The sequence below is a fragment of the Callionymus lyra genome, chromosome 16 (assembly GCF_982586985.1).
Source record: "Callionymus lyra chromosome 16, fCalLyr1.hap1.1, whole genome shotgun sequence".
Taxonomy (NCBI): domain Eukaryota; kingdom Metazoa; phylum Chordata; class Actinopteri; order Syngnathiformes; family Callionymidae; genus Callionymus; species Callionymus lyra.
In genome coordinates, this window is record NC_141833.1 from 12,688,324 (window position 1) to 12,713,430 (window position 25,107).

General features: G+C 37.5%; 5 protein-coding genes and 1 long non-coding RNA gene across 7 annotated transcripts; 3 read left to right on the forward strand and 3 right to left on the reverse strand.

Annotated features, from left to right (window-relative positions):
• The first annotated feature begins 1,510 nt into the window (after positions 1 to 1,510).
• LOC148063763 (uncharacterized protein CXorf38 homolog) lies at positions 1,511 to 3,437 on the forward strand. Its single transcript, XM_087810398.1, has 5 exons — positions 1,511 to 1,725; positions 1,901 to 2,032; positions 2,101 to 2,223; positions 2,953 to 3,102; positions 3,172 to 3,437. Exons 1-5 carry the CDS (start codon positions 1,522 to 1,524, stop codon positions 3,325 to 3,327), a joined length of 765 nt encoding a protein of 254 aa, XP_087666524.1. The 5' UTR covers positions 1,511 to 1,521; the 3' UTR covers positions 3,328 to 3,437.
• A 639-nt stretch (positions 3,438 to 4,076) lies between these two features.
• Positions 4,077 to 10,825, reverse strand: LOC148063764 (uncharacterized). 2 transcript variants are annotated; one of them, XM_087810402.1, is made up of 6 exons: positions 10,713 to 10,825; positions 10,184 to 10,262; positions 6,913 to 7,057; positions 6,727 to 6,832; positions 5,714 to 5,792; positions 4,077 to 5,650 (listed from the first exon to the last, which is right to left on the reverse strand). In XM_087810402.1, exons 1-6 carry the CDS (start codon positions 10,745 to 10,747, stop codon positions 5,555 to 5,557), a joined length of 540 nt encoding a protein of 179 aa, XP_087666528.1. In that variant the 5' UTR covers positions 10,748 to 10,825; the 3' UTR covers positions 4,077 to 5,554. The 2 variants fall into 2 exon arrangements, with proteins under 2 accessions (XP_087666528.1, XP_087666529.1); XM_087810403.1 differs by having other exon boundaries at positions 6,913 to 10,120.
• Positions 10,457 to 12,377, forward strand: LOC148063765 (uncharacterized protein CXorf38-like). Its single transcript, XM_087810400.1, has 5 exons — positions 10,457 to 10,694; positions 10,870 to 11,001; positions 11,072 to 11,191; positions 11,908 to 12,057; positions 12,127 to 12,377. The coding sequence occupies exons 1-5, from the start codon at positions 10,491 to 10,493 to the stop codon at positions 12,280 to 12,282; spliced, it is 762 nt and encodes a 253-aa protein (XP_087666526.1). The 5' UTR covers positions 10,457 to 10,490; the 3' UTR covers positions 12,283 to 12,377.
• A 229-nt stretch (positions 12,378 to 12,606) lies between these two features.
• Positions 12,607 to 14,921, reverse strand: LOC148063766 (uncharacterized). The gene is made up of 3 exons (XR_015713502.1): positions 14,832 to 14,921; positions 14,085 to 14,163; positions 12,607 to 14,021 (listed from the first exon to the last, which is right to left on the reverse strand). It is a non-coding gene; the product is annotated as an uncharacterized LOC148063766 (long non-coding RNA).
• A 1,811-nt stretch (positions 14,922 to 16,732) lies between these two features.
• Positions 16,733 to 19,560, forward strand: LOC148063767 (uncharacterized protein CXorf38 homolog). The gene is made up of 5 exons (XM_087810401.1): positions 16,733 to 16,942; positions 17,118 to 17,246; positions 17,308 to 17,430; positions 19,056 to 19,202; positions 19,272 to 19,560. The coding sequence occupies exons 1-5, from the start codon at positions 16,739 to 16,741 to the stop codon at positions 19,344 to 19,346; spliced, it is 678 nt and encodes a 225-aa protein (XP_087666527.1). The 5' UTR covers positions 16,733 to 16,738; the 3' UTR covers positions 19,347 to 19,560.
• Positions 19,561 to 20,240: 680 nt separating this feature from the next.
• Positions 20,241 to 24,671, reverse strand: LOC148063768 (granulocyte-macrophage colony-stimulating factor receptor subunit alpha-like). The gene is made up of 10 exons (XM_087810399.1): positions 24,518 to 24,671; positions 24,392 to 24,464; positions 24,250 to 24,296; positions 24,030 to 24,181; positions 23,765 to 23,940; positions 23,134 to 23,267; positions 22,868 to 23,012; positions 22,682 to 22,787; positions 21,824 to 21,902; positions 20,241 to 21,760 (listed from the first exon to the last, which is right to left on the reverse strand). The coding sequence occupies exons 1-10, from the start codon at positions 24,551 to 24,553 to the stop codon at positions 21,665 to 21,667; spliced, it is 1,044 nt and encodes a 347-aa protein (XP_087666525.1). The 5' UTR covers positions 24,554 to 24,671; the 3' UTR covers positions 20,241 to 21,664.
• Positions 24,672 to 25,107: the final 436 nt, after the last annotated feature.

Sequence of the window (25,107 nt, forward strand, 5' to 3'; positions counted from 1 at the left end):
AGAAGCATACTTGTCATACTGATATAAGATTTGAAACTTTTATTTCAATAAAAGTAAACATAAAAACACCTTTTATAATTGCTCATTGTACTGCAGAACATTCAGAAATAAATAATAATTATGTCCAAAACGTTTTCAATGTCCTTATTCGTCTTTCTTTTTTAATTATTGCAACACAACACATTGGGCCCCCATGGAGGCTTGGGCTGGTCCTTGTCGACAGAGTTAGAATTAACAATATAATTAATTACTTATATTGAATTAATGTCTTTTATTATATTTTATTTAGTGTGTAATCTTTTTTTGCATCTCAATATTTTTCTTTTAATTTAGATTAGAATACAAGAAAACTAATTAGGATGTCTCTCAATGGGGGATCGGGACACAGGGAACTTGAAAGAACCATTTGGCCGGAAAGAGACGACCTCCCGGACGGGAAATTTGCCTTAAATAAAGCAATGTTTCTACAGCTCGGATCCATTTTCTCCCGCGGCTACCTGTACAGTCACAGGGAGAAAGTGCTCCCGATCAGCCGTAATTGAAAGCCTGTATTTTGTTTAACTTGAAGCGGCAAATAAACGACCAGTTACACACTCTGGATTGTTCATCTTTCTCCACGAGGCTAAGTATAAGACCCGGGGCGGATGGGACGTCGTGTTGGAGCGACGGAACGGACTCGAAATTGTTCAATTAATCCTGAAAGAAACTTGCACCCAGTGAAGAGTTTTAAGGATCGGGGAAATGTGAGTTCTTCTACTAGAGCGGCTCAAAATTCTCGCTGCAGAGTTTTGTATGAACTGCAGGTGAGACAGATCCTTCTTGTTTAGACACCAAAATAAACTGTTACAATAGTCCAAAGTTTAGAGATTTTTCTCAGTTGAAGGAAACAGTTTCCGTTTTCTTCAGTGTTGAACTAGAGACATGTCTTTATCAAATACAACACCCAGGTTTCTCAGGCTCAGTTTGACAGACTGGTCTAATTCACCCAAGTACTGAATCAACCTGGGACTTTATCATCAGGTCGTTTCATCGTCAGCTCCGTTTTTATATATATATATAATATATATATGTATAATATAATAATATAATATATTCTATATATATATATATATATATGTATATTTTTTTTTAAATGAAAAGTTGCTGTATTTGCTGTGGCTAATTGGAAAAAAAACAATTTCAATCAATAAAGTTCTACCTACCTACCTACCTACCTACCTATTATTATAAACATGAATCAAGGTACTACTGACCAGTAGATGAAATATAAATGGGGTTTAAATTTTGTTAGTTTCAAAATTTTCTCTTTTTGGACGAAGATGAAGACAAAGATCAGTTAGCGATAGTGGCTACATTAAAATGAAAATACGTTTTTGCCTTTAACACTAATACTAACACTCGTGATAATAAAGACCAATTGAAAACTAGATTTGAGATATAATTGTCAATGGGCTGGACTCAACATAGGACTGAGCTCACTGTTCAGGTTTCTCACTTCCTTGTGAATTTCCTGACGTCAACATGGCCAACCAACCTTTAGAAGGCCGCATGAACGAAAGCAAATACTTGAACTGGCTGAAGGCTAATAAATGTCTGGAGTTCCTGATGGAAGCTCTCCTTCCATTCGCCGACGCTCAGATGAAAACTTTCCACAACAACCTGCTCGAGAAAGAAAACCTGAAGAATAAATCTTGCTCCTCGGGTTGTAAACCGAGCAATGACGAGGTGAGTAAACTTCCTTACGAATGCTTGGACCCTCGCTGAACGATTCCTCCCATCAGGCCGCCGTAACATTACGACCACCTAAACGCTGTTCAATGACAATCAAGTCTCTTGCACCTGTAAACAAGTCTTACCTGTATAGTTACATTTTTGTAACATAGGTGTGTCTATTCCACAGGAATGGGGATGTGACGTATGTTCTGAGTGGAAAGGTGAAATCTTGAACCACTACAGACAGCTGGATAATAACATCTACTGGGACAACTGTCACCCTCCATCGTGGAGGACAGATTACTGGGAGGTGGCGAAGGTGAAGTTCTGCACTCAGTTCTTGGACTTGTGTGTGTGTGTGTGTGTGTGATGTTTGTGTGTCTGCAGGCGTACATGCCTCGAGGTCAAGCCAAGGTCAAGAGAGCAGATCAGAGCGACGTGTCTGCTCTGCTCAACCTCATCAACCACTGTAGCTGTTTTAAGTCAGTGAATGCAGCACGTGTGAGAGAGGTGAGTCCCTGAACACACCAGCATTTGTTGAGACATTTTGTTAATATGTGGATAATCAAGGTGTTTGCCTGACACACTGCAGTAACTTCTTTTTTTATATTTGTCTTTTATGTTGATAGAAAATAAATGTAACATTTTATAAATATTTGAATATATACAGTGTTTTTTGTTATACATAATTATTTGTCACAAAGTTGCTATTTTCCCCTTTATTTTATATTTTATAGTTATTTATTGTACTAAAAACAAATTATAACAAAATTATCTAATGCAATAGTTAATGATTTGAGCGACGTGTGGCTTTTTTGTACTAACATTCACCTATAATTATTACACTAAACATTTAACCTTAACCCTGATATTGTTTTTCCTTTTCTGAAATTTAACTTTATTTTTGATGTTGTCATTTGTGTTGTGTAAAATGGAAATCATTCATTAAAAACTTGAGACTGCAGGTTAAATAAAATAATTAAATGAAATGTCTAGTTTACCAAACGAATATATGATGACAATATTTATATTTAAATATATTGACATAATGTTTACCTCTTTAATCTTTAAACTCATACTTTTAACCACAGATATGAGTATTTACTCATATCTATTTACTGGTTTTATCTCAAAGACAATGTCAGGTGTAATTAGACATCGGGCAATTTTATTTAACAGGACATTTGCTCATAAATGACACGTAATTCAAGTGTGTTTCTAAATAAAGTACATTTTCAGGTCCTCTTTCTCAGAAACGACCTGGCGCACTCCAGCGAGATGAGTATGGAGGACGAGTGGATGACGAAATTCAAAAAGACACTTGAAACATTTGTGGATAAATTACATCGTGTTCCAGAGATGGAGAAAGCGAAACAACTGATCAGCAAGGTTTAGAAAACATTCTAACTGCCTATACTTGTGAGTTTTCATCATCGTGTGATAACAATTACTGTCCAGGTGCTGACATCCGTTTTGAGGATTACCATCGATCCCATGATTGAAACTGGGAACTCTGACGAAGAAGAAAGGATTGGTGGCGGATTCTCGAGACCGAGAACACCCCCACAATCCTACCAACCCCCACAATCCAACGACCTCTGCAGGATCCTATAGATGCTGCGAGTGAGGGCGACACGTGGCAACAGACAAGTATGCGACAGCTTAGGGCCCCGCAGCCAGTAAGGGGCCCCCCAGAGAAATAAAAAATTATTCTTATTATTTTTTTTTTTGCATGTATGAGTGGTGCTTTCTGTATGATCAAATATATATTATTGTAAAAATAAAATAAAATAAAATGTCGCAAAAAGAGGACTTATCCTTCTGGAGCAGAGAAAAGAAAGTGGAAGAAAGAGGAGGAAGACGAAAAAAGATAAAGGTATGTTTATATGTCGTAAATGTTAATTTAACAAGATTTGTGAAGCCGTTAATAACATATTAGCTAGATAGTTAAACACGGAATACATTTATCTTTCAACTGGCCTGTTTAAGCTTAATATTCATACTAAAGTTAAAAAATTAAAAAAATAGCACACGGCAACATACCAAACAACGTTTTTGCTAATGTTTGATAGTAAACATATGTTTGCAAGCAAGTGCAGTGCAAGCTTTGTGTTTTTGGATCAGGCTGATAGGCTCAAATTGTTTACTGCAGAGCATGGTCATTTTGTTGAGTAAATAAACATTTTATTTTTTATTTTATTGGTATTTTTACATTAACTCACAATGTAAAGCTTCCCCAAGAAACACTGTTGAAGTACTTCTACTACTTTGGAGGCACAGAATCCTGCTCAGGCTCAACTGTGGGAAACACATCAGGTTAATTTGTAATAATAAGAATTACAAACATACTTTTCATACTGATATAAGATTTGAAACTTTTATTTCAATAAAAGTAAACAGAAAAACACCTTTTATAATTGCTCATTGTACTGCAGAACATTCAGAAATTAATAATAATTATGTCCAAAACGTTTTCAATGTCTTTCTTCTTCTTTCTTTTTTAATTATTGCAACACAACACATTGGCCCCCCTGGAGGCTTGGGCTGGTCCTTGTCGACAGAGTTAGAATTAATAATATAATTAATTACTTATATTTAATTAATGTCTGTTATTAATTTTGTTAATTAGTGTGTAATCTTTTTTTGCATCTCAATATTTTTTTTTAATTTCGTATCATTGTTTCATTTAAGTTTCTGTTTTTAGTTTGTTTTTTAGTTTTGTCCTGTAGATGGTGCTGTTTATATGCATTAGGAGAACGTACATTTGTAACGTTTATTTTTTATTTAATGGTGTATTCCACACAGTTGATAGACCCCTGTAAATGGGAGATCTTGGACCAGTCTGTCAGAATAATAGTTTATTTTTGTTGTGATATTTTCCCGAAAATTAAAAGAACAGAGAAAGACTTCCTGACCACATCTGTAACACTGGTGCCGTAACCTTTAGGATCTGTGGACCAGCTTTAAGCTCGTCGCTGTGACGCTGTCAAGATCTGTTACAGTTACAGTACAGTAAAGTACAGTTAAGAATACTTACAGATATAAACACAGGAGTCCCAGAAAATTAGAAAAAAGCCTGAACAAATAAAAACGTCTTAAGATGTTTCTTGAAGGAGTCAGTAGATCATCAAATACAGAGGGTGAGGAAGATCGTTCCAAAGCTTAGGAGCAACAGCCTGGAAGGATTTCTCTCCTCTGGTCCTGAAGCGTGTTCAGGAACCATCAGTAGATTCTGATCCATGGACCTAAGAGCCCGAGCTGGGGTGTAAATCTGGATCAGATCACTGATGTAAGGTCTGACCATGAATAGATCTGAAAGTAAGATACCGAATTTTTCAATGAATCCTGAAAGAAACTGGCAGCCAGTTAAGAGTTTTAAGGATCGGGGAAATGTGAGTTCTTCTACTGGAGCGAGTAAGAATTCTCCCTGCAGAGTTTTGTATTAACTTCAGGCGAAACAGCTCCTTCTTGTTTGGACACCAAAATAAACTGTTACAATAGTCTAAACGAGAAGCAGAAACTCATGGATTACAAGATCCAGATCGAGTTGTGACATCATTTTCCTAAATTTAGAGATTTTTCTCAGTTGAAGGAAACAGTTTTTGGTCAGTTTTCTGCAGTGTTGAACTAGAGACATTACTTTGTCAAATACAACCCCCAGGTTTCTCAGGCTCAGTTTGACAGACTGGCCTAAGTCACCCAAGTACTGAATCAACCTGGGACTTCATCATCAGGTCGTTTCATCGTCTGTTCCCTTTTTTCCCAGGAAAAAAAAATTATGGAAGATTCCACAGAAAATATTTGACTGAACTGCTACACACAATGTGACCAAACGACTATATCAACATTTTAAAATTTCAAGAATCGTCATCGTCTCCTTCACGTCGTCCAATGTCGTAATCTCCTCGGTCTTGACGGGCTCTTCCGGGTAATCCAACTGCAACAAACGATCACGTGACACAGTTTCTACTGCGTGTCGAAGTGAGTAACGTGTACTTACATATGTGTCACTTCGTTCAATAAAGTTTTTAAACTCTTTGGGTATGTCCCGAATCTGAGGAAACAACACATCGGACACCCTGAAAAGAATACAAATAAAAAGTTGATGTCACATCTGCTCCTTTCACTTCTTCTTTTTGTTGCTTTCCTCTCTTTCCTCTGAGCTTTAATGGTTAGGGGTTAAGGCTTTTTTTTCTTCTTTTTTTTTTAGCAATTTCTAAAATTTGAGAAAAACGCTTGAAATGAAATTGAAATGAAAATGAAAATACTTCAATTACATTTTCTCACAAACTCAAAACAAACTCTTGGCCGAAAAAAGGAATAGGCTGAAGCCGAAGCGTATTTTTGCCTATATTATGTATCCTAACCCATGTATTCCAATCTATGAAATAACCCCAAAATACCAAAAAATATAGAATGCGGAAGAAAAACACAAAGAAACAAAAAACTAAATAATTTCACATTTCAGTAATTATACATTGTAGTCCTTAAAAATTTTACCTTTCAATGTTTTTTTTTTTAATAATCTGTGTTCTACAGAATTTCAGTTCGTCACTAAATCCATTCAATACTTTAACACCCAGGATTGATGTGATTTTATCCTAAATAAGTTACTAGTCTGTGTATTTGTTCCTTTTAGCCTCTTGTTCATTTCTAACACAGCAAAAACGGGCAAATGATGAAAATGTCAAAAATGGCACATGACTAATATCAGTCACTAATAATCCACTCATCAGTTACATTTGTAAAAATAGTATCAATCAATGTTGCTTGAAGGTTTTTGAAGTCGTTTTTAAGGCTGTAGTGAAAATAGTGGATTCATCTGTATTTAAAGCTGCAATACGTAACATTTTGCAACGATTCATTTCAAAACGAGTAGTAAAAACAATTAGAATTGTAATAACGGTAATATTCTAGGCTTAAATGGTTTTTTCTACCTCATGGTGAACGGTAAATCGATCAATAAACCTACATGCTAACGATAAAAAAGCCGACGCTGTCGACCAAACGTACCTCTGAAGTCGCAGACACAGCACCAGTCCAAGGAGCAACATGGGGATGAAGACAGAGATGGAGATGAAGACTGGAAAACTTATCAGACTGTTAGACTGTCCCACCGCTGCAGAGAAGGCATTTTGATTTTAGAGGACGTCTCCAAAAAAAACAAAAAAAAACATCAGATGAGAAATTACTTCTCACTTGTAGTGAGACTCCAGTCGCTCCACTGAGGAGATCCAAAACACGTGGATTTCTTCTTGGCCCTCAGGCTGACGTGGTACGAAGTGGACGGATCCGCGTTTGGCATCTCGTAGAACATCTTGTCTCCGACGTCGCTCGGTTCGACCTGAAATATGTATATGCTGAATCTTTATTTAAATATTTTTAATTAAAATTACTTTTAACATGTTAAAGAGCAGGATCAGTTCAAAGGTCTCGGTCCAGTTCACATCCATTGAACTGTTGAGGAAATATGTTGTTCAAAAGCAATGCAACTTTTTTTGTATTGTTATTTTAATTTGTATGTTTGTAAAAGTGGAAAATGTTTTATTAAACGTTGTTTTTTTAAACTTTTTTATTTTTTTATCAACCACAGGTTAATACTTGCTTCTGTTTTAAGGCACTGCTGGGTTTAGTTGGGAATGGAATGTGTGGGAATGTCTCAAAAGGACACAAACCAAGTTTACTCGGATTCGAAGCCTTCAGGAAGAACACTAACTTTATTTTCCTTCGTTTAAAACCAGCCATAATTCATTCTAGTCTGTGTTTTTTCCCGATTGTGAATTTGTTAAAGAATTGTTAAATTGGAAATTATTATACACTATAAGTATACGCCATAGTTAAATTAATGCTAAAAAGATTATCAAAATATAAAGTATAAACTACCTAGCTTCATCTAAGAGCTTAAACGTTTGAATACACATTCACAACCAACATTTCACTCCAGACGGATTTACAATGTTTCAAGAAAAGCTTGGAGTAGACTTAGAGCCAAACAGCGATTAGTTGAACATCTGTCGTCTGCCCTTTTTCACACCTGTGGGCGTGAAACAAAAGAGCAAAACAGAACACACCCAAAAAAGGGGGGCTGGAAGACAAAGGAATTTGCCAACACAACAGGGAAGCAAGGAAGTTACTCTCCAGGTGACCGAGACATGAACTAACGTGAAAGAACCACTGCCCCGGAAGAGACGACCCCCTGGACAGGAAACTTTCCCTTAAATATAGAGATGTTCTTTAACGTGGGACCGTCTTTCCCGAAGCTATTGACCTGTAGAGCTGCCGGCAAAGAGCGAGTCCTTTCGATCCTAAAAGTTTGTATCTTTGTTTGACTTGAAGCGGCGAATAAACGACCCGTACACTCTGCATTTTTACCTTTTCTCTCCATAAAGCAAAGTATTAAGACCCGGACGTGACGTCGTGTTGGAGCGACAGAAACGGACTTTAAGTTTTAATCGTTTTAGAATTTATGTTGCTTATCGTTTTATCACAATAAACATGTAGTCATGCTTACTGCAATTCACAATGAGCTGAAAGGAATGTGCCCAGTTACAGTTTCGTTTCCCGAGAAATGAGAGTTTGTGCATTAAGATACAGTGACCTTCAGAAAGATAAGGTCGCTGAACTCAGCGTGCAGGAGAAGATAATGCGATGGCTGCGTTCAGCAACAAATGAACAAACTGTTTGTACTCAAGTGTGTCATCATCTGAAATATGGAATAAAAAGCTAATACGGAGAGAGGTTCTTCAGTGGTTTGGGACGAGCCTTGCCACGACGAGCACCACTCCACTCCTTGGTGGTGGTAAAAACTGGATTCTGACTCTGTTTTTTATTCTAGAACTTGTCTCTGTTCTCATTCTGAATTGTCCGGGAGTAATTCCCTGACATAGCTCTGTTCTTGTCTCTCAATTAATCAATAACAAATGACGGAGTACAAAGACTCGTCCCAAACAGTTCTTACTTCAAAGTAAGAAAAGTAAGTTAAAGTAAAAACAGACTTTCTTGTGAAGACTCTGCATTACTCTCCTTGTACAAGTAAAACTGTTGACTGTGACTTTAAACCCATTCTGGTCTGTGATTCCCTGCGTTCACAGCTTTAAATCAGATTTTTAATCTGACAAAAACATTTAAAAATGTTATCTATTCTATATTTTTATAAACATGAATCGAGGTATTACTGACCAGTAGATGAAATATAAAATCTGGTTTATGTTTTTTCAATTGGTGGTTTCAAAATGTTTTTGAACGAAGATGAGGACAAATATTAGATAGTGGCTACATTAAAATGAACATACGTTTTTGTCTTTAACTCTAAGAAGACATCACTCTGGAAATAATCTCAACCGTTAGTCGACATGAGGGTGAGTAGAAAATGAGTGAAATTTGAATTCTGGGTGAACTTTCACTTTAAGAAAGACACTTAAGTTCATTTCCAATTATTATGATCTGTTGGTGTTCGCTCTCAATGCAGATTGTAAGTAAGTAAGTAAGTAAAAAACAGTTATTTGTAAAGCGCCTTTCTAGACCAGGTTCACAACGTGCTTGAACAATCAAAAGCAATACACAGTTAAAAATACATAAAGATTTAAACACAGGAGTCCCAGAAAATTAGAAAAAAGCCTGAACAAATAAGAATGTTCAGATGTTTCTTGAAGGAGTCAGTAGATCATCAAACACAAAGAGAGGAAGATCGTTCCAAAGCTTAGGAGCAACAGCCTGGAAGGATTTCTCTCCTCTGGTCCGGAAGTGTGTTCAGGAACCATCAGTAGATTCTGATCCACAGACCTCAGAGCCCGAGCTGGGGTGTAAGGCTGGATCAGATCACTGATGTAAGGTCTGACCATGAATAGCTCTGAAAGTAAAAACCCGAAATTTTTCAATTAATCCTGAAAGAAACTGTCAGCCAGTGAAGAGTTTTAAGGATCGGGGAAATGTGAGTTCTTCTACTAGAGCGGCTCAGAATTCTCGAGTTTTGTATCAACTGCAGGTGAGACAGATCCTTCTTGTTTAGACACCAAAATAAACTGTTACAATAGTCCAAAGTTTAGAGATTTTTCTCAGTTGAAGGAAACAGTTTTTGGTAAGTTTTCTGCAGTATTGAACTAGCGACATGTCTTTGTCAAATACAACACCCAGGTTTCTCAGGCTCAGTTTGACAGACTGGCCTAATTCACCCAAGTACTGAATCAACCTGGGACTTTATCATCAGGTCGTTTAATCGTCAGCTCCGTTTTTCCCAGGAAAAAAAAAATGTGGAAGATTCCACAAAAAATATTTGACTGAACTGCTACACACAATGTAACCAAACGACTATATCAACATTTTAAATTTCAAGAATCGTCATCGCCTCCTTCACGTCGTCCAATGTCGTAATCTCCTCGGCCTTGACGGGCTCTTCAGGGTAATCCAACTGCAACAAACGATCATGTGACACAGTTTCTACTGCGTGTCGAAGTGAGTAACGTGTACTTACATATGTGTCTCTTCGTTCAATAAAGTTTTTAAACTCTTTGGGTGTGTCTGGAATCTGATGAAACAACACATCGGACACCCTGAAAAGAATAATATTAAAAGTTGAATTGTTACATTCAAAATGTTCCAAGCCTGTGGTAATTATACCACCATGTTGTTCAAAGCCATTGGTTCTCAAGTCAATAGGATGCACTCGTGATAATAAAGACCAATTGAAAACCAGATTAATTGTCAATGGGCTGGACTCAACATAGGACTGAGCTCGCTGTTCAGGCTTCTCACTTCCTTGTGAATTTCCTGACGTCAACATGGCCAACCAACCTTTAGTAGGCCGCATGAACGACAGGCAATACTTGAACTGGCTGAAGGCTAATAAAAGTCTGGAGTTCCTGAGGGAAGCTCTCCTTCCATTTGCCGAAGCTCAGATGAAAAATTTCCACAACAACCTGCTCCAGAAAGAAAACCTGAAGAATAAATCTTGCTCCTCGGGTTGTAAACTGAGGAATAACCAGGTGAGTAAACTTTCTTACCAATGCTTGGACCCTCGCTGAACGATCCCTCCCATCAGGCCGCCATAACATTACGACCACCTAAACGCTGTTCAATGACAATCAAGTCTCTTGCACCTGTAAACAAGTCTTACCTGTATAGTTACATTTTTGTAACATAGGTGTGTCTATTCCACAGGAATGGGGATGTGACGTATGTTCTGAGTGGAAAAGTGAGATCTTGAGACACCACAGGCCGCCAGAGAGTACCATCTACTGGGGAAACTGTGACCCTCCATCGTGGAGGACAGATTACTGGGAGGTGGCGAAGGTGAAGTTCTGCACTAAGTTCTTGGACTTGTGTGTGTGTGTGTGTGTGTGTGATGTTTGTGTGTCTGCAGGCGTACATGCCTCGAGGTCAAGCCAACGTCACGAGAGTAAGGTGCGACGTGGCTGCTCTGCTCAACCTCATCAACCACTGTGGCTGTTTCAACACAGAACTTGCAGCACGTGCGAAAGAGGTGAGTCCCTGAACACACCAGCAGACATTTGTTGATAATCAAGGTGTTTGTTTGACACATTAAGTAACTTTTTTTCTTTTTACAATATATTTGTCTTTTTAATTTAAAATTTATAAAATTTAACATTTTATACATATTTGAATATATACAGTATTTTTTTTATCAGAATTATTTGTCACAAAGTTGCGGTTTTCCCCTTTATTTTATATTTTATATTTTTTTATTTATTGTACTAAAAACTAATTATAACTAAATTATCTAATACAATAGTTAATGATATGAGCGACGTGTGGCTGTTTTGTACTAACATTCACCTATAATTATTACACTTAACATTTAAATTTTGCCTGATTTTGTTTTTTCTCTATATTTATTTTCGATGTTGTCATTTGTGTTGTGTAAAATGGAAATCGCTCATTAAAAAAGATAACTTGAGAATGCTGGTTGAATAAAATAATTAAAAGAAATGTCTAGTTAACCAAATGAATATATGATGACAATATTTATATTTAAATATATTGACATGATGTTTACCTCTTTAATCTTTAAACTCATAGTTTTAACCACATATATGAGTATTTACTCATATCTATTTACTGGTTTTATCTCAAAGACAATGTCAGGTGTAATTAGACATCGGGCAATTTTATTTAATAGGACATTTGCTCATAAATGACACGTAAAGTGTGTTTCTAAATATAGTTCTACATTTTCAGGTCATCACTCTCAGAAACGACCTGGCGCACTCCGGCGAGATGAGTATGGAGGACGAGTGGATGACGGAATTCAAAAAGACACTTGAAACATTTATGGATGAGTTACATCATGTTCCACAGATGGCGAAAGCGAAACAACTGATCAGCAAGGTTTAGAAAACATTCTAACTGCCTATACTTGTGAGTTTTCATCATCTTGTGATAACAATTACTGTCCAGGTGCTGACATCCGTTTTGGAGATTACCATCCTTCCCATGATTGAAATTGGGATCTTTCGCAGTGCACCAATGATTGGTGGCGGGTTCTCGAGACCGAGAACACCCCCACAATCCTACCAACCCCAACAATCCAACGACCTCTGCAGGATCCTATAGATGCTGCGAGTGAGGGCGACACATAGCCGGCCCGTGGCAACAGACAAGTATGCGACAGCTTAGGGCCCAAGAGCAATTAAAAATATTTAAATTTTTTTGTTGCATGTATGAGTGGTGCTTTCTGTATGATCAAATATATATAATTGTAAAAATAATTAAAAAAAATGTTTAGTGCTGCTGCTGTTGTATGATTCTAACTGACGTTTCCGACGGCAATCAAATTCCAATGTGTACTGCAGAACATTCAGAAAATTAATAATTATGTCCAAAACGTTTTCAATGTCCTTATTAGTCTTTCTTTTTTAATTATTGCAACACAACACATTGGCCCCCTGGAGGCTTGGGCTGGCCCTTGTCGACAGAGTTAGAATTAATAATATAATTAATTACTTATATTTAATTAATGTCTGTTACCAATTGTGTTACTTAGTGTGTAATCTTTTTTTGCATCTCAATATTTTTTTTAAATTTCGTATCATTGTTTCATTTAAGTTTCTGTTTTTAGTTTGTTTTTTAGTTTTGTCCTGTAGATGGTGCTGTTTATATGCATTAAGAGAACGTACATTTGTAACGTTTATTATTTTTATTTAACGGTGTAGTCCACACAGTTGATAGACCCCTGTAAATGGGAGATCTTGGACCAGTCTGTCAGAATAATAGTTTATTTTTGTTGTGATATTTTCCCGAAAATTAAAAGAACAGAGAAAGACTTCCTGACCACATCTGTAACACTGGTGCCGTAACCTTTAGGATCTGTGGACCAGCTTTAAGCTCGTCGCTGTGACGCTGCCAAGATCTGTTACAGTTACAGTACAGTAAAGTAAAGTTAAAAATACATACAGATATAAACACAGGAGTCCCAGAAAATTAGAAAAAAGCCTGAACAAATAATAATGTCTTAAGATGTTTCTTAAAGGAGTCAGTAGATCATCAAACACAAAGAGAGAGGAAGATCGTTCCAAAGCTTAGGAGCAACAGCCTGGAAGGATTTCTCTCCTCTGATCCTGAAGCGTGTTCAGGAACCATCAGTAGATTCTGATCCATGGACCTAAGAGCCCGAGCTGGGGTGTAAGGCTGGATCAGATCACTGATGTAAGGTCTGACCATGAATAGATCTGAAAGTAAGAACCAGAATTTTTCAATGAATCCTGAAAGAAACTGGCAGCCAGTTAAGAGTTTTAAGGATCGGAGAAATGTGAGTTCTTCTACTAGAGCGAGTAAGAATTCTCCCTGCAGAGTTTTGTATTAACTTCAGGCGAAACAGCTCCTTCTTGTTTAGACACCAAAATAAACTGTTACAATAGTCTAAACGAGAAGCAGAAACACATGGATTACAAGCTCCAGATCGAGTTGTGACATAATTTTCCTAAGTTTAGAGATTTTTCTCAGTTGAAGGAAGCAGTTTTTTGTCAGTTTTATGCCTTGAAGAACTGGAGACATGTTTTTGTCAAATACAACACCCAGGTTTCTCAGGCTCAGTTTGACAGACTGGCCTAAGTTACCCAAGTACTGAATCAACCCTGGAAACTTATCATCAGGTCGTTTCATCGTCTGTTCCGTTTTTCCCAGGAAAAAAAAAATATGAAAGATTCCACAGAAAATATTTGACTGAACTTCTACACACAATGTGACGAAACGACCATATCAACGTTTTAAATTTCAAGAATCGTCATCGTCTCCTTCACGTCGTCCAATGTCGTAATTTCCTCGGTCTTGACGGGCTCTTCCGGGTAATCCAACTGCAACAAACGATCACGTGACACAGTTTCTACTGCGTGTCGAAGTGAGTAACGTGTACTTACATATGTGTCACTTCGTTCAATAAAGTTTTTAAACTCTTTGGGTATGTCTGGAATCTGAGGAAACAACACATCGGACACCCTGAAAAGAATACAATAAAAAGTTGATGTCACATCTGCTTCTTTCACTTCTTCTTTTTGTTGCTTTCCTCTCTTTCCTTTGAGCTTTAATGGTTAGGGGTTAAGGCTTTTTTTTCTTTTTTTTTTAGCAATTTCTAAAATTTTAGAAAAACGCTTGAAATGAAATTGAAATGAAACTGAAAATACTTCAATTACATTTTCTCACAAACTCAAAAAAAACTCTTGGCCAAAAAAAGGAATAGGCTGAAGCCGAAGCATATTTTTGCCTATATTATTTATCCTAACCTATGCATTCCAATCTATGAAATAACCCCAAGATACCAAAAATTATAGAATGCAGAAGAAAAACACAAAGAAACAAAAAAGTTACTAGTCTACTATTTTCACATCAGTTACATTTGTAAAAATAGTATCAATCAATGTTGCTTGAAGGTTTTTGAAGTCGTTTTTAAGGCTCTAATGAAAATAGTGGATTTATCTGTATTTAAAGCTGCAATACGTAACATTTTGCAACGATTCATTTCAAAACGAGTAGTAAAAACAATGAGAATTGTAATAATGATAATATTCTAGGTTTAAATGTTTCTTTTTACATCATGGTAAACTGTAAATCGATCAATAAACCTACATGCTAACGATAAAAAAGCCGACGCTGTCGACCAAACGTACCTCTGAAGTCGCAGACACAGCACCAGTCCAAGGAGCAACATGGGGATGAAGACTGAGATGGAGATGAAGACTGGAAAACTTATCAAGCTGCAGAGAAGACGTTTTGATTTTAGAGGACGTCTCCAAAAAAACCCCCAAAAAAACACCAGATTTGTAGACTTGTAGTGAGACTCCAGTCACTCCACTGAGGAGATCCAAAACACGTAGATTTCTTCTTGGCCCTCAGGCTGACGTGGTACGAAGCGGACGGATCCGCGTTTGGCATCTCGTAGAACATCTTGTCTCCGACGTCGCTCGGTTCGACCTGGAATATGTATATGCTGAATCTTTATTTAACTATTTTTAATTCAATTTACTTTTAACATGTTGAAGAGCAGGATCAGTTCAAAGGTCTCGGTCCAGTTCACATCCATTGAACTGTTGAGGAAATATGTTGTTCAAAAGCAATGCGACTTTTTTTGTATTGTTATTATAATTTGTATGTTTGTAAAAGTGGAAAATGTTTTATTAAACGTTGTTTTTTTAAACTGATGGAACTTTTTCTTTTTTTTATCAACCACAGGTTAATACTTGCTTCTGTTTTAAGGCACTGCTGTGTTTTATTTGGGAATGGAATGTGTGGGAATAGTTTATTCGGATAAGCCTTCAGGAAGAACACTAACTTTATTTTCCTACGTTTAAAACCAGCCGTAATTAATTCTAGTTTGTGTTTTTTCCCGATTGTGAATTTGTTAAAGAATTTATGTTGCTTATCGTTTTATCACAATAAACATGTTATGCTTACTGCGACTCACAATGAGCTGGAAGGAATGTGCCCAATTAGAGTTTTGTTTCTCGAGAAATGAGCGTTTGTGCATTAAGATACAGTGACCTTCAGAAAGATAAGGTCAGCGTGCAGGAGATGACAATGCGATGGCTGCGTTCAGCAACAAATGAACAAACTGTTTGTACTCAAGTGTGTCGTCATCTGAAATATGGAACTAAAAGCTAATACGGAGAGAGGTTCTTCAGTGGTTTGGGACGAGCCTTGCCACGACGAGCGCCACTCCACTCCTTGGTGGAAGTAAAAACTGGATTCTGACTCTGTTTTTTATTCTAGAACTTGTCTCTGTTCTCATTCTGAATTGTCCGGGAGTAATTCCCTGACATAGCTCTGTTCTTGTCTCTCAATTAATCAATAACAAATGACGTAGTACAAAGACTCGTCCCAAACAGTTCTTACTTCAAAGTAAGAAAAGTAAGTTAAAGTCAAATCAGACTTTCTTGTGAAGACTCTGTATTACTCTCCATGTACAAGTAAAACTGTCTGTGACTTTAAACCCATTCTGGTCTGTGATTCCCTGCGTTCACAGCTTTAAATCAGATTTTTAATCTGATAAAAACATTTAAAAATGTTATCTATTCTATATTTTATAAACATGAATCAAGGTATTACTGACCAGTAGATGAAATATAAAATCTGGTTTATGTTTTTTCAATTGGTGGTTTCAAAATGTTTTTGAACGAAGATGAGGACAAATATTAGATAGTGGCTACATTAAAATGAACATACGTTTTTGTCTTTAACTCTAAGAAGACATCACTCTGAAAATAATCTCAACCCTTTGTCAACATGAGGGTGAGTAGAAAATGAGTGAATTCTGGGTGAACTTTCACTTTAATAAAGACACTTAAGTTAATTTCCAATTAAATATTGCGCTGCACTGGTCCGTCTGTTCCAAGCCTGTGGTAATTATACCACCATGTTGTTCAAAGCCATTGGTTCTCAAGTCAATTATATGCACTCGTGATAATAAAGACCAATTGAAAAATAGATTTGAGATATAATTGTCAATGGGCTGAACTCAACATAGGACTGAGCTCGCTGTTCAGGCTTCTCACTTCCTTGTGAATTTCCTGACGTCAACATGGCCAACCAACCTTTAGTAGGCCGCATGAACGAAAGCAAATACTTGAACTGGCTGAAGGCTAATAAATGTCTGGAGTTCCTGAGGGAAGCTCTCTATCCATTCGCCGACGCTCAGATGGAAACTTTCCACGAAGACCTGCTCGAGGAAGAAAACCTGAAGGATGAGTCTTGCTCCATGGATTGTGAACCGAGCAATAACCAGGTGAGTAAACTTCCTTACGAATGCTTGGACCCTCGCCGAACGATCCCTCCCATCAGGCCGCCGTAACATTACGACCACCTAAACGCTGTTCAATGACAATCAAGACTCTTGAACCTGTAAACAAGACTTACCTGTAAAGTTACATTTTTGTAACCTAGGTGTGTCTATTCCACAGGAATGGGGATGTGACGTATGTTCTGAGTGGCAAACTGAGATCTTGAAGCACTACAGCCGGCCAGATAATATCTACTGGGAAAACTGTGACCCTCCATCGTGGAGGACAGACCACTGGGAGGTGGCGAAGGTGAAGTTCTGCACTAAGTGTGTGTGTGTGTGTGTGTGTGATGTTTTTTGTGTGTCTGCAGGCGTACATGCCTCGAGGTCAAGCCAAGGTCACAAGAGCAGATCAGTGCGACGTTGCTGCTCTGCTCAACCTCATCAACCACTGTAGCTGTTTCAACACAGAACATTCAGCATGTGCAAGACAGGTGAGTCCCTGAACACACCATCTGAACGAACTCTGTCCAGTAGGGAGCGCTGTCCTGGGGAAGCCTCGCCTCTGGTCGTGGGGGAGGTCTTGCTACAGTCTTTATGGAGAGTTGCTCTTGCAAAGTGATTGAGACACAGGAATTCACTTCTTTTGAGTTTCAGATGGTCTTGGTTGGTTCTACAAGACCTTTCTATTGTGTGTCAATCTGACGCCCGCCTGGTCCTGCGGCGATGTTCTTGAAAGACTTCAGTGACTTCTTATCTTCCATTATTCAAATGGAATCTGTGCTTATTCTCTGAGACTTTAATCTTCATGTTGATGACGTCACATCTTGATCTGCTATTTTTCTGAACTTTTAACTTTAACAGAAGCCTTTAATTTTGAGCAAAATGTTTCTGAACCCACTCATCAAAAAGGCCATACTTTATACTTAGTTTTTACTCTTGGCCTGAACATTTCTAATGTATCTGTACATGATGTCCATCTGAGTGTTCATTCTCTTGTCTTGTTTAACCTGGACTTAGTCCATGAACCTAAGCCTTTGAAAGTTAGGTCTCAGAGACGTGTCATCTTAGCCGATACGGCAGACAGTTTTTCTGCTATGTTTGACCCTCTTTCCTTTGATGACTGCCCAGACGTGGACAGTTTGGTTCACTGTTTCACTACTCACTGTGTTGAAATACTGGATCAAGTGGCACCTTTTAAATCAAACTTGAAAATTCAGAAAAAACGGTGCCCTTGGACATATGAAGATCTCCTGAGTCTGAAGAGATTTTGTCGAAAAACTGAGCGTCTCTGGAAGTCCACTAAACTTGAGGTGCACAGACTTCACCTCAGGGATCTGATGTCTTCTTACAATGAGATGGTAGAAACTGCTAGATCTGATTACATCAGAAAACTGGTAGCAGCAAATAAGAAAAACCCCAATGGTTGTTTGACACGATTAATTCTCTCATGTCTCCTGCTCCTCAAATCAAGCCTGTCTTCTGTGAAGCTGACAGCAATGCATTGTTGAGATATTTCATTGACAAATTAAATTGACCAATGAGAAAATCTCTCCCCCTTTGTTTGGAACCCCTACTGTCTCTGAGCCCCTCTCCTCATCTTGGTCTTCCTTCACTCTTTGGGTGATATTTCAGCACTAGTGAACAAGATGAAATCCTCCTCTTGCTCAACTGACCTCAGTAATTTCAGGCCTATTTCTAAGCTCCCTTTCTTGTCCAAGATCTTGGAGAAGGTGGTGTTTGAGCAGCTGTCTTTGTTCCTGGATCAGATCGACATCCATGAGAAGTTTCAGTCTGGCTCCCGTAAACATAACTCTACGGAGACAGCTTTACTGAAGGTGTCCAGTGAGATCATGATGTCGGCTGACTCGGAAAAACCAAATTAATATATGATGACAATATTTATATTTAAATATATTGACATAATGTTTACCTCTTTAATCTTTAAACTCATAGTTTTAACCACAGACATTAGTATTTACTCATATCTATTTACTGGTTTTATCTCAAAGACGATGTCAGGTGTAATTCGGCATCGGGCAATTTAATTGAACAGGATGCTTGTTCATAAATGACACGTAATTCAAGTGTGTTTCTAAATAAAGTTCTACATTTTCAGATCATCGTTCTCAGAAACGACCTGGTGCACTCCAGCAAGATGAGTATGGAGGACAATTGGATGAAGAAATTCAAAAAGACACTTGAAACATTTGCGGATATGATTCCTGTTCCACAGATGGAGAAAGCGAAACAACTGATCAACGAGGTTTAGGAAACATTCTAACTGCCTATACTTGTGAGTTTTCATCATCGTGTGATAACAATTACTGTCCAGGTGCTGACATCCGTTTTGAGGATTACCATCGATCCCATGATTGAAACTGGGAGCTCTGACGAAGAAGACTCATGATTGATTGGTTGCGGGTTCTCGAGTCGGAGAACACCCCCACAGTCCAGCCAACTCTGCAGGATCCTATCCTATAGCCGGCCCGAGGCAACAGACAAGTATGCGACAGCACCAAAAGCAATTAAAAATATATATCTTTTTTTTTTGCATGTATGAGTGGTATTTTCTGTATGATCACATATATATTATTGTAAAAATGAAATAAAAATAAAAGGTTTAGTGCTGCCGCTGATGTATGATTCTTACTGACGTTTCTGACGGCAATCAAAGCCCCAATGCGCGGGTAGTTAAGGGAGATAGAAAAAAAAAGTCACAAACCAAGAACTCATCCTTCTGGAGCAGTGAAAAGAAAGTGGAAGAACGAGGAGGAAGATGAAAAAAGATATAGGTATGTTTATATGTCGTAAATGTTAATTTAACGAGATGTGTGAAGCCGTTAATAGCTAGTTAAACACGAAATAGATTTATCTTTCAACTGGCCTGTTTTAGCTTAATATTCATACTAAAGTAAAAATATTTATATGTATATAGCACACTGCAACATACAAAACAAAGTTTTTGCTAATGTTTGATAGTAAACATATGTTTGCAAGCAAGTGCAGTGCAAGCAGTATGTTTTTGGATCAGGCTGATAAGCTCAAATTGTTTGCTGCAGAGCATAGTCATTTATGTGAGTAAAATAAACATTTTATTTTTTATTTTATTTGTATTTTTACATTAACTCATAATGTGAAGCTTCCCCAAGAAACACTGTTGAAGTACTTCTACTACTTTGGAGGCACAGAATCCTGCTCAGGCTCAACTGTGGGAAACACATCAGGTCAGGGAAAGACTGGCACTACACAGTACATTTAATTTGTAATAATAAGAATTACAAGCATACTTGTCATACTGATATAAGATTTGAAACTTTTATTTCAATAAAAGTAAACAGAAAAACACCTTTTATAATTGCTCATTGTACTGCAGAACATTCAAAAATTAATAATAATTATGTCCAAAACGTTTTCAATGTCCTTCTTCTTCTTTTTTTTTTAATTATTGCAACACAACACATTGGCCCCCCTGGAGGCTTGGGCTGGCCCTTGTCGACAGAATTAGAATTAATAATATAATTAATTACTTATATTTAATTAATGTCTGTTATTAATTGTGTTACTTAGTGTGTAATCTTTTTTTGCATCTCAATATTTTTTTTAACTTTCGTATCATTGTTTCATTTAAGTTTCTGTTTTTAGTTTGTTTTTTAGTTTTGTCCTGTAGATGGTGCTGTTTATATGCATTAGGAGAACGTACATTTGTAACGTTTATTATTTTTATTTAATGGTGTAGTCCACACAGTTGATAGAGCCCTGTAAATGGGAGATCTTGGACCAGTCTGTCAGAATAATAGTTTATTTTTGTTGTGATATTTTCCCGAAAATTAAAAGAACAGAGAAAGACTTCCTGACCACATCTGTAACACTGGTGCCGTAACCTTTAGGATCTGTGGACCAGCTTTAAGCTCGTCGCTGTGACGCTGCCAAGATCTGTTACAGTTACAGTACAGTAAAGTAAAGTTAAAAATACATACAGATATAAACACAGGAGTCCCAGAAAATTAGGAAAAAGCCTGAGCAAATAAGAATGTCTTAAGATGTTTCTTGAAGGAGTCAGTAGATCATCAAACACAGAGGGAGAGGAAGATCGTTCCAAAGCTTAGGAGCAACAGTCTGGAAGGATTTCTCTCCTCTGATCCTGAAACGTGTTCAGGAACCATCAGTAGATTCTGATCCACAGACCTCAGAGACCGAGCTGGGGTGTAAGGCTGGATCAGATCACTGATGTAAGGTCTGACCATGACTAGATCTGAAAGTAAGATACCGAATTTTTTAATGAATCCTGAAAGAAACTGGCAGCCAGTTAAGAGTTTTAAGGATCGGAGAAATGTGAGTTCTTCTACTAGTGCGGCTCAGAATTCTCACTGCAGAGTTTTGTATTAACTTCAGGCGAAACAGCTCCTTCTTGTTTAGACACCAAAATAAACTGTTACAATAGTCTAAACGAGTAGCAGAAACTCATGGATTACAGGCTCCAGATCGAGTTGTGACATAATTTTCCTAAATTTAGAGATTTTTGTCTTTGTCAAATACAACACCCAGGTTTCTCAGGCTCAGTTTGACAGACTGGTCTAAGTCACCCAAGTACTGAATCAACCTGGGACTTTATCATCAGGTCGTTTCATCGTCTGTTCTCTTTTTTCCCAGGGAAAAAAAATTATTTAAGATTCCACAGAAAATATTTGACTGAACTGCTACACACAATGTGACCAAACGACTATATCAACATTTTAAAATTTCAAGAATCGTCATCGTCTCCTTCACGTCGTCCAATGTCGTAATCTCCTCAGTCTTGACGGGCTCTTCCTGGTAATCCAACTGCAACAAACGATCATGTGACACAGTTTCTACTGCGTGTCGAAGTAAGTAACGTGTACTTACATATGTGTCACTTCGTTCAATAAAGTTTTTAAACTCTTTGGGTATGTCTGGAATCTGAGGAAACAACACATCGGACACCCTGAAAAGAATAAAATAAAAAGTTGATGTCACATCTGCTTCTTTCACTTCTTCTTTTTGTTGCTTTCCTCTCTTTCCTCTGAGCTTTAATGGTTAGGGGTTAAGGCTTTTTTTTGGGGTTTTTTTTGCGATTTATAAAATTTGAGAAAAACGCAAACACAAAACAAACTCTTGGCCGAAAAAGGAATAGGCTGAAGCCGAAGCGTATTTTTGCCTTTACTATGTATCCTAACCTATGTATTCCAATCTATGAAATTACCCCAAAATACAAACAAATTATATAATGCTGAAGAAAAACACAAAGAAACAAAAAACAAAATAATTTCACATTTCAGTCATCCTACATTATAGTCCTTAAATATTTTACCTTTCAATGTTTTAAAAAAAATAAATCTGGGTTCTTCATAATTTCAGTTCGTCACTAAATCCATTCTATACTTTAACACCCAGGAATGAGGTGATTTCATCCTAAATAAGTTACTAGTCTACTATTTTCACATCAGTTACATTTGTAAAAATAGTATCAATCAATGTTGCTTGAAGGTTTTTGAAGTCGTTTTTAAGGCTGTAGTGAAAATAGTAGATTCATCTGTATTTAAAGCTGCAATACGTAACATTTTGCAACAATTCATTTCAAAACAAGTAGTACAAACAATGACAATTGTAATAACGATAATATTCTAGGTTTAAATGTTTCTTTTTACATCATGGTAAACTGTAAATTAATAAAACTACATGCTAACACTAAATAAAAAAGCCGACGCTGTCGACCAAACGTACCTCTGAAGTCGCAGACACAGCACCAGTCCAAGGAGCAACATGGGGATGAAGACTGAGATGGAGATGATGACTGGAAAACTTATCAAGCTGGGAGACTGTCCCACCGCTGCAGAGAAGGCATTTTGATTTTAGAGGACGTCTCCAAAAAAACCCCCAAAAAACCCCAGATGAGAAATGACTTCTCACTTGTAGTGAGACTCCAGTCGCTCCACTGAGGAGATCCAAAACACGTGGATTTCTTCTTGGCCCTCAGGCTGACGTGGTACGAAGTGGACGGATCCGCGTTTGGCATCTCGTAGAACATCTTGTCTCCGACGTCGCTCGGTTCGACCTGAAATATGTATATGCTGAATCTTTATTTAACTATTTTTTTCAATAATATTTAATTCTAAACAGTGTAATTATTGTTTATTGTCATTTTTCTTAAAGATAAAGAGGTTTTGACACAAAACCTGGTCTTGGACTTGCAGCTGGTACTGGTAACAGGATTCTGTACTGTTGGCCCGACTGCGAGGGAGACCCCACCTCACCTTCAGGACTCCATCATTGACCGAGGCGGAGATGTTGGAGGGCGGACTCAGAACTTCTGCCAAATACAGAAACGGACCTTCAGCTAGATATATTGTCATCATCAACGTCATCGTTTTGCATAAAAACTCGAGAATTCTTTTGCAATTACGACGTATGAATGTGAGAATAACGCTTGGAGGAAAAAAAAGTTTAAAATGCTATAATCAAAACAGGGCATTCATCTTGAATTAAAGCTGCAATAAGTAACATTTTGCAACAACTGATTTCATCATAGCTCCCTAGCTATTATTTTAACAACGATCTTTAAGATTGTTGTCAAGAGCAAGAGCTTCTATCTGGTTTTCTCATCACACTTCCACCCGGTACAGCGATGAAAACTGAGATTTTACGTCATTGCAGTTACACTGTTTGGACACCAGAGGGGGCGCAGAATCAATGTTTTCAATCCTGCATAACAGAGCTTTAATTATCTTAAACATCATTATTGTAAAAAGTACAAAATTAGATGAGATCTGTTAACTTTATCGTCTGATTATCTCCATGACGACTTACCGAGCGTTTTGGTGTTGAACGCGTAAGAGTAGAGACCCCACGAGTCGTTCAGCGACATGTTGAAGAGCAGGATCAGTTCAAAGTTCTCGGTCCAGTTCACATCCAGGGACTTCCATCCAACTCGGTCCCTGGATAGAAGACTGAGTGGACGGACGGTTTCGTCGTCGTTACAAACACTGCTCAGAGAGAAGAAGAACATGATAATTGTTGAGCGAAAACCAGCCCGAGTTGAGCTCCCTCTAGTGGTGGATGAGAGAAAGGATACCTGCTGTCGATGGACACGCGAAGATCTCGCTGTAAACCCGGGAAGGACCAGGAGCAATTGAGGGTACCAGACGTGTAAAGGAAGCAGGAGAAGTTTTTGTTTTCCTGAAAATCAACTGTCTCCCAGTGACTCGAACTACTCCAAAGTGTCAGCTGAGATCAGATTAAAATAAGATTAAGGATCAATCACAGCATCTCTGAGGAGCATTTCGACTTCTTACATCTTCTTCTTCGTAACCATTTTGACAAACGTCCGTCACGTAGGCCACTGTTGGGTGTAATAAAAAAAATATTCCAATTTAGGAAAAGGTGGACCACGAGGATAGTGTCACATGTCTTGAGGTCATGGGAAGAGAAACTTACCGTTTTCAGACGAGGACAGAAACGGACGACCGGAGAGAAGAAGGTAGAAAAGTATCGAAGGCTCCATTTCCATCTACGAAGACATTTTGTTCAGATCGAGAGAATAATCTCCGGGTGTTCACGTACTTCCTCTTTTTCTCTGTGTCGGATAAAAATAAACATCTCTTCTCTCTTCCGTCCCTCCTCAGCTCAACATCTGCGATCTTTCAACGACTGATCGGTTTTGAAAAAAAAAAAATCTGCTGAAAACTGATGTGTATATTAACTCAAATCTCTTTCTATTTGATTGACAGTGGCGTGTGTTTTTGTTGACTGGAATGATGACACATTTGAGAGGAAAGAAGAAGTGGAAACAAACAATGACGATAGGCAGAATTTCTGTAATCTGCTTTAACTGTATCAATGTTTATGGCCATTATGACCTAAATATATTAAAAAAATATATAATAAAAAAACAAATCTATTTTGTATTGACTTAATTATCATCATGTTTAGTAATTTTTAATATATTTTTTTGCTATATTATTCAATGAATGTTTTAGAACGGAATATTTGTGTTTTTTAATGAATTTATGATAGATTTTGAGATTTCCTTTTTGATATTTTAGCAATTTCTTGCTTGCTTTGTTTGAATACAAACAACTTCTCGATTAAATATGCGATTCTTCATGCTTCCAAAAGTTGTTATAAAAGTCTCAAAGTGAGCAGTAAAAATA

What these genes read in the sequence shown, in the direction of transcription:
- LOC148063767 (XM_087810401.1), top strand. Translation starts at nt 16,739, where the DNA reads ATGGCCAACCAACCTTTAGTAGGCCGCATGAACGAAAGCAAATACTTG. An exon ending in ACCACTGGGAGGTGGCGAAG is followed by an intron (nt 17,247 to 17,307) that starts GTGAAGTTCTGC and finishes GTGTGTCTGCAG; the next exon opens with GCGTACATGCCTCGAGGTCA. An exon ending in ATTCAGCATGTGCAAGACAG is followed by an intron (nt 17,431 to 19,055) that starts GTGAGTCCCTGA and finishes CTACATTTTCAG; the next exon opens with ATCATCGTTCTCAGAAACGA.
- LOC148063768 (XM_087810399.1), bottom strand. Translation starts at nt 24,553, where the DNA reads ATGTTTATTTTTATCCGACACAGAGAAAAAGAGGAA. An exon ending in AGCTGCAAGTCCAAGACCAG is followed by an intron (nt 23,013 to 23,133) that starts GTTTTGTGTCAA and finishes TACATATTTCAG; the next exon opens with GTCGAACCGAGCGACGTCGG. An exon ending in TTGAACGAAGTGACACATAT is followed by an intron (nt 21,761 to 21,823) that starts GTAAGTACACGT and finishes CGTTTGTTGCAG; the next exon opens with TTGGATTACCAGGAAGAGCC.
- LOC148063763 (XM_087810398.1), top strand. Translation starts at nt 1,522, where the DNA reads ATGGCCAACCAACCTTTAGAAGGCCGCATGAACGAAAGCAAATACTTG. An exon ending in ATGCAGCACGTGTGAGAGAG is followed by an intron (nt 2,224 to 2,952) that starts GTGAGTCCCTGA and finishes GTACATTTTCAG; the next exon opens with GTCCTCTTTCTCAGAAACGA. An exon ending in CGAAACAACTGATCAGCAAG is followed by an intron (nt 3,103 to 3,171) that starts GTTTAGAAAACA and finishes ATTACTGTCCAG; the next exon opens with GTGCTGACATCCGTTTTGAG.
- LOC148063765 (XM_087810400.1), top strand. Translation starts at nt 10,491, where the DNA reads ATGGCCAACCAACCTTTAGTAGGCCGCATGAACGACAGGCAATACTTG. An exon ending in GTAAACTGAGGAATAACCAG is followed by an intron (nt 10,695 to 10,869) that starts GTGAGTAAACTT and finishes TCTATTCCACAG; the next exon opens with GAATGGGGATGTGACGTATG. An exon ending in CGAAACAACTGATCAGCAAG is followed by an intron (nt 12,058 to 12,126) that starts GTTTAGAAAACA and finishes ATTACTGTCCAG; the next exon opens with GTGCTGACATCCGTTTTGGA.
- LOC148063764 (XM_087810402.1), bottom strand. Translation starts at nt 10,747, where the DNA reads ATGGGAGGGATCGTTCAGCGAGGGTCCAAGCATTG. An exon ending in TTGAACGAAGAGACACATAT is followed by an intron (nt 7,058 to 10,183) that starts GTAAGTACACGT and finishes TACATATTTCAG; the next exon opens with GTCGAACCGAGCGACGTCGG. An exon ending in CTGTGTCTGCGACTTCAGAG is followed by an intron (nt 5,793 to 6,726) that starts GTACGTTTGGTC and finishes TATTCTTTTCAG; the next exon opens with GGTGTCCGATGTGTTGTTTC.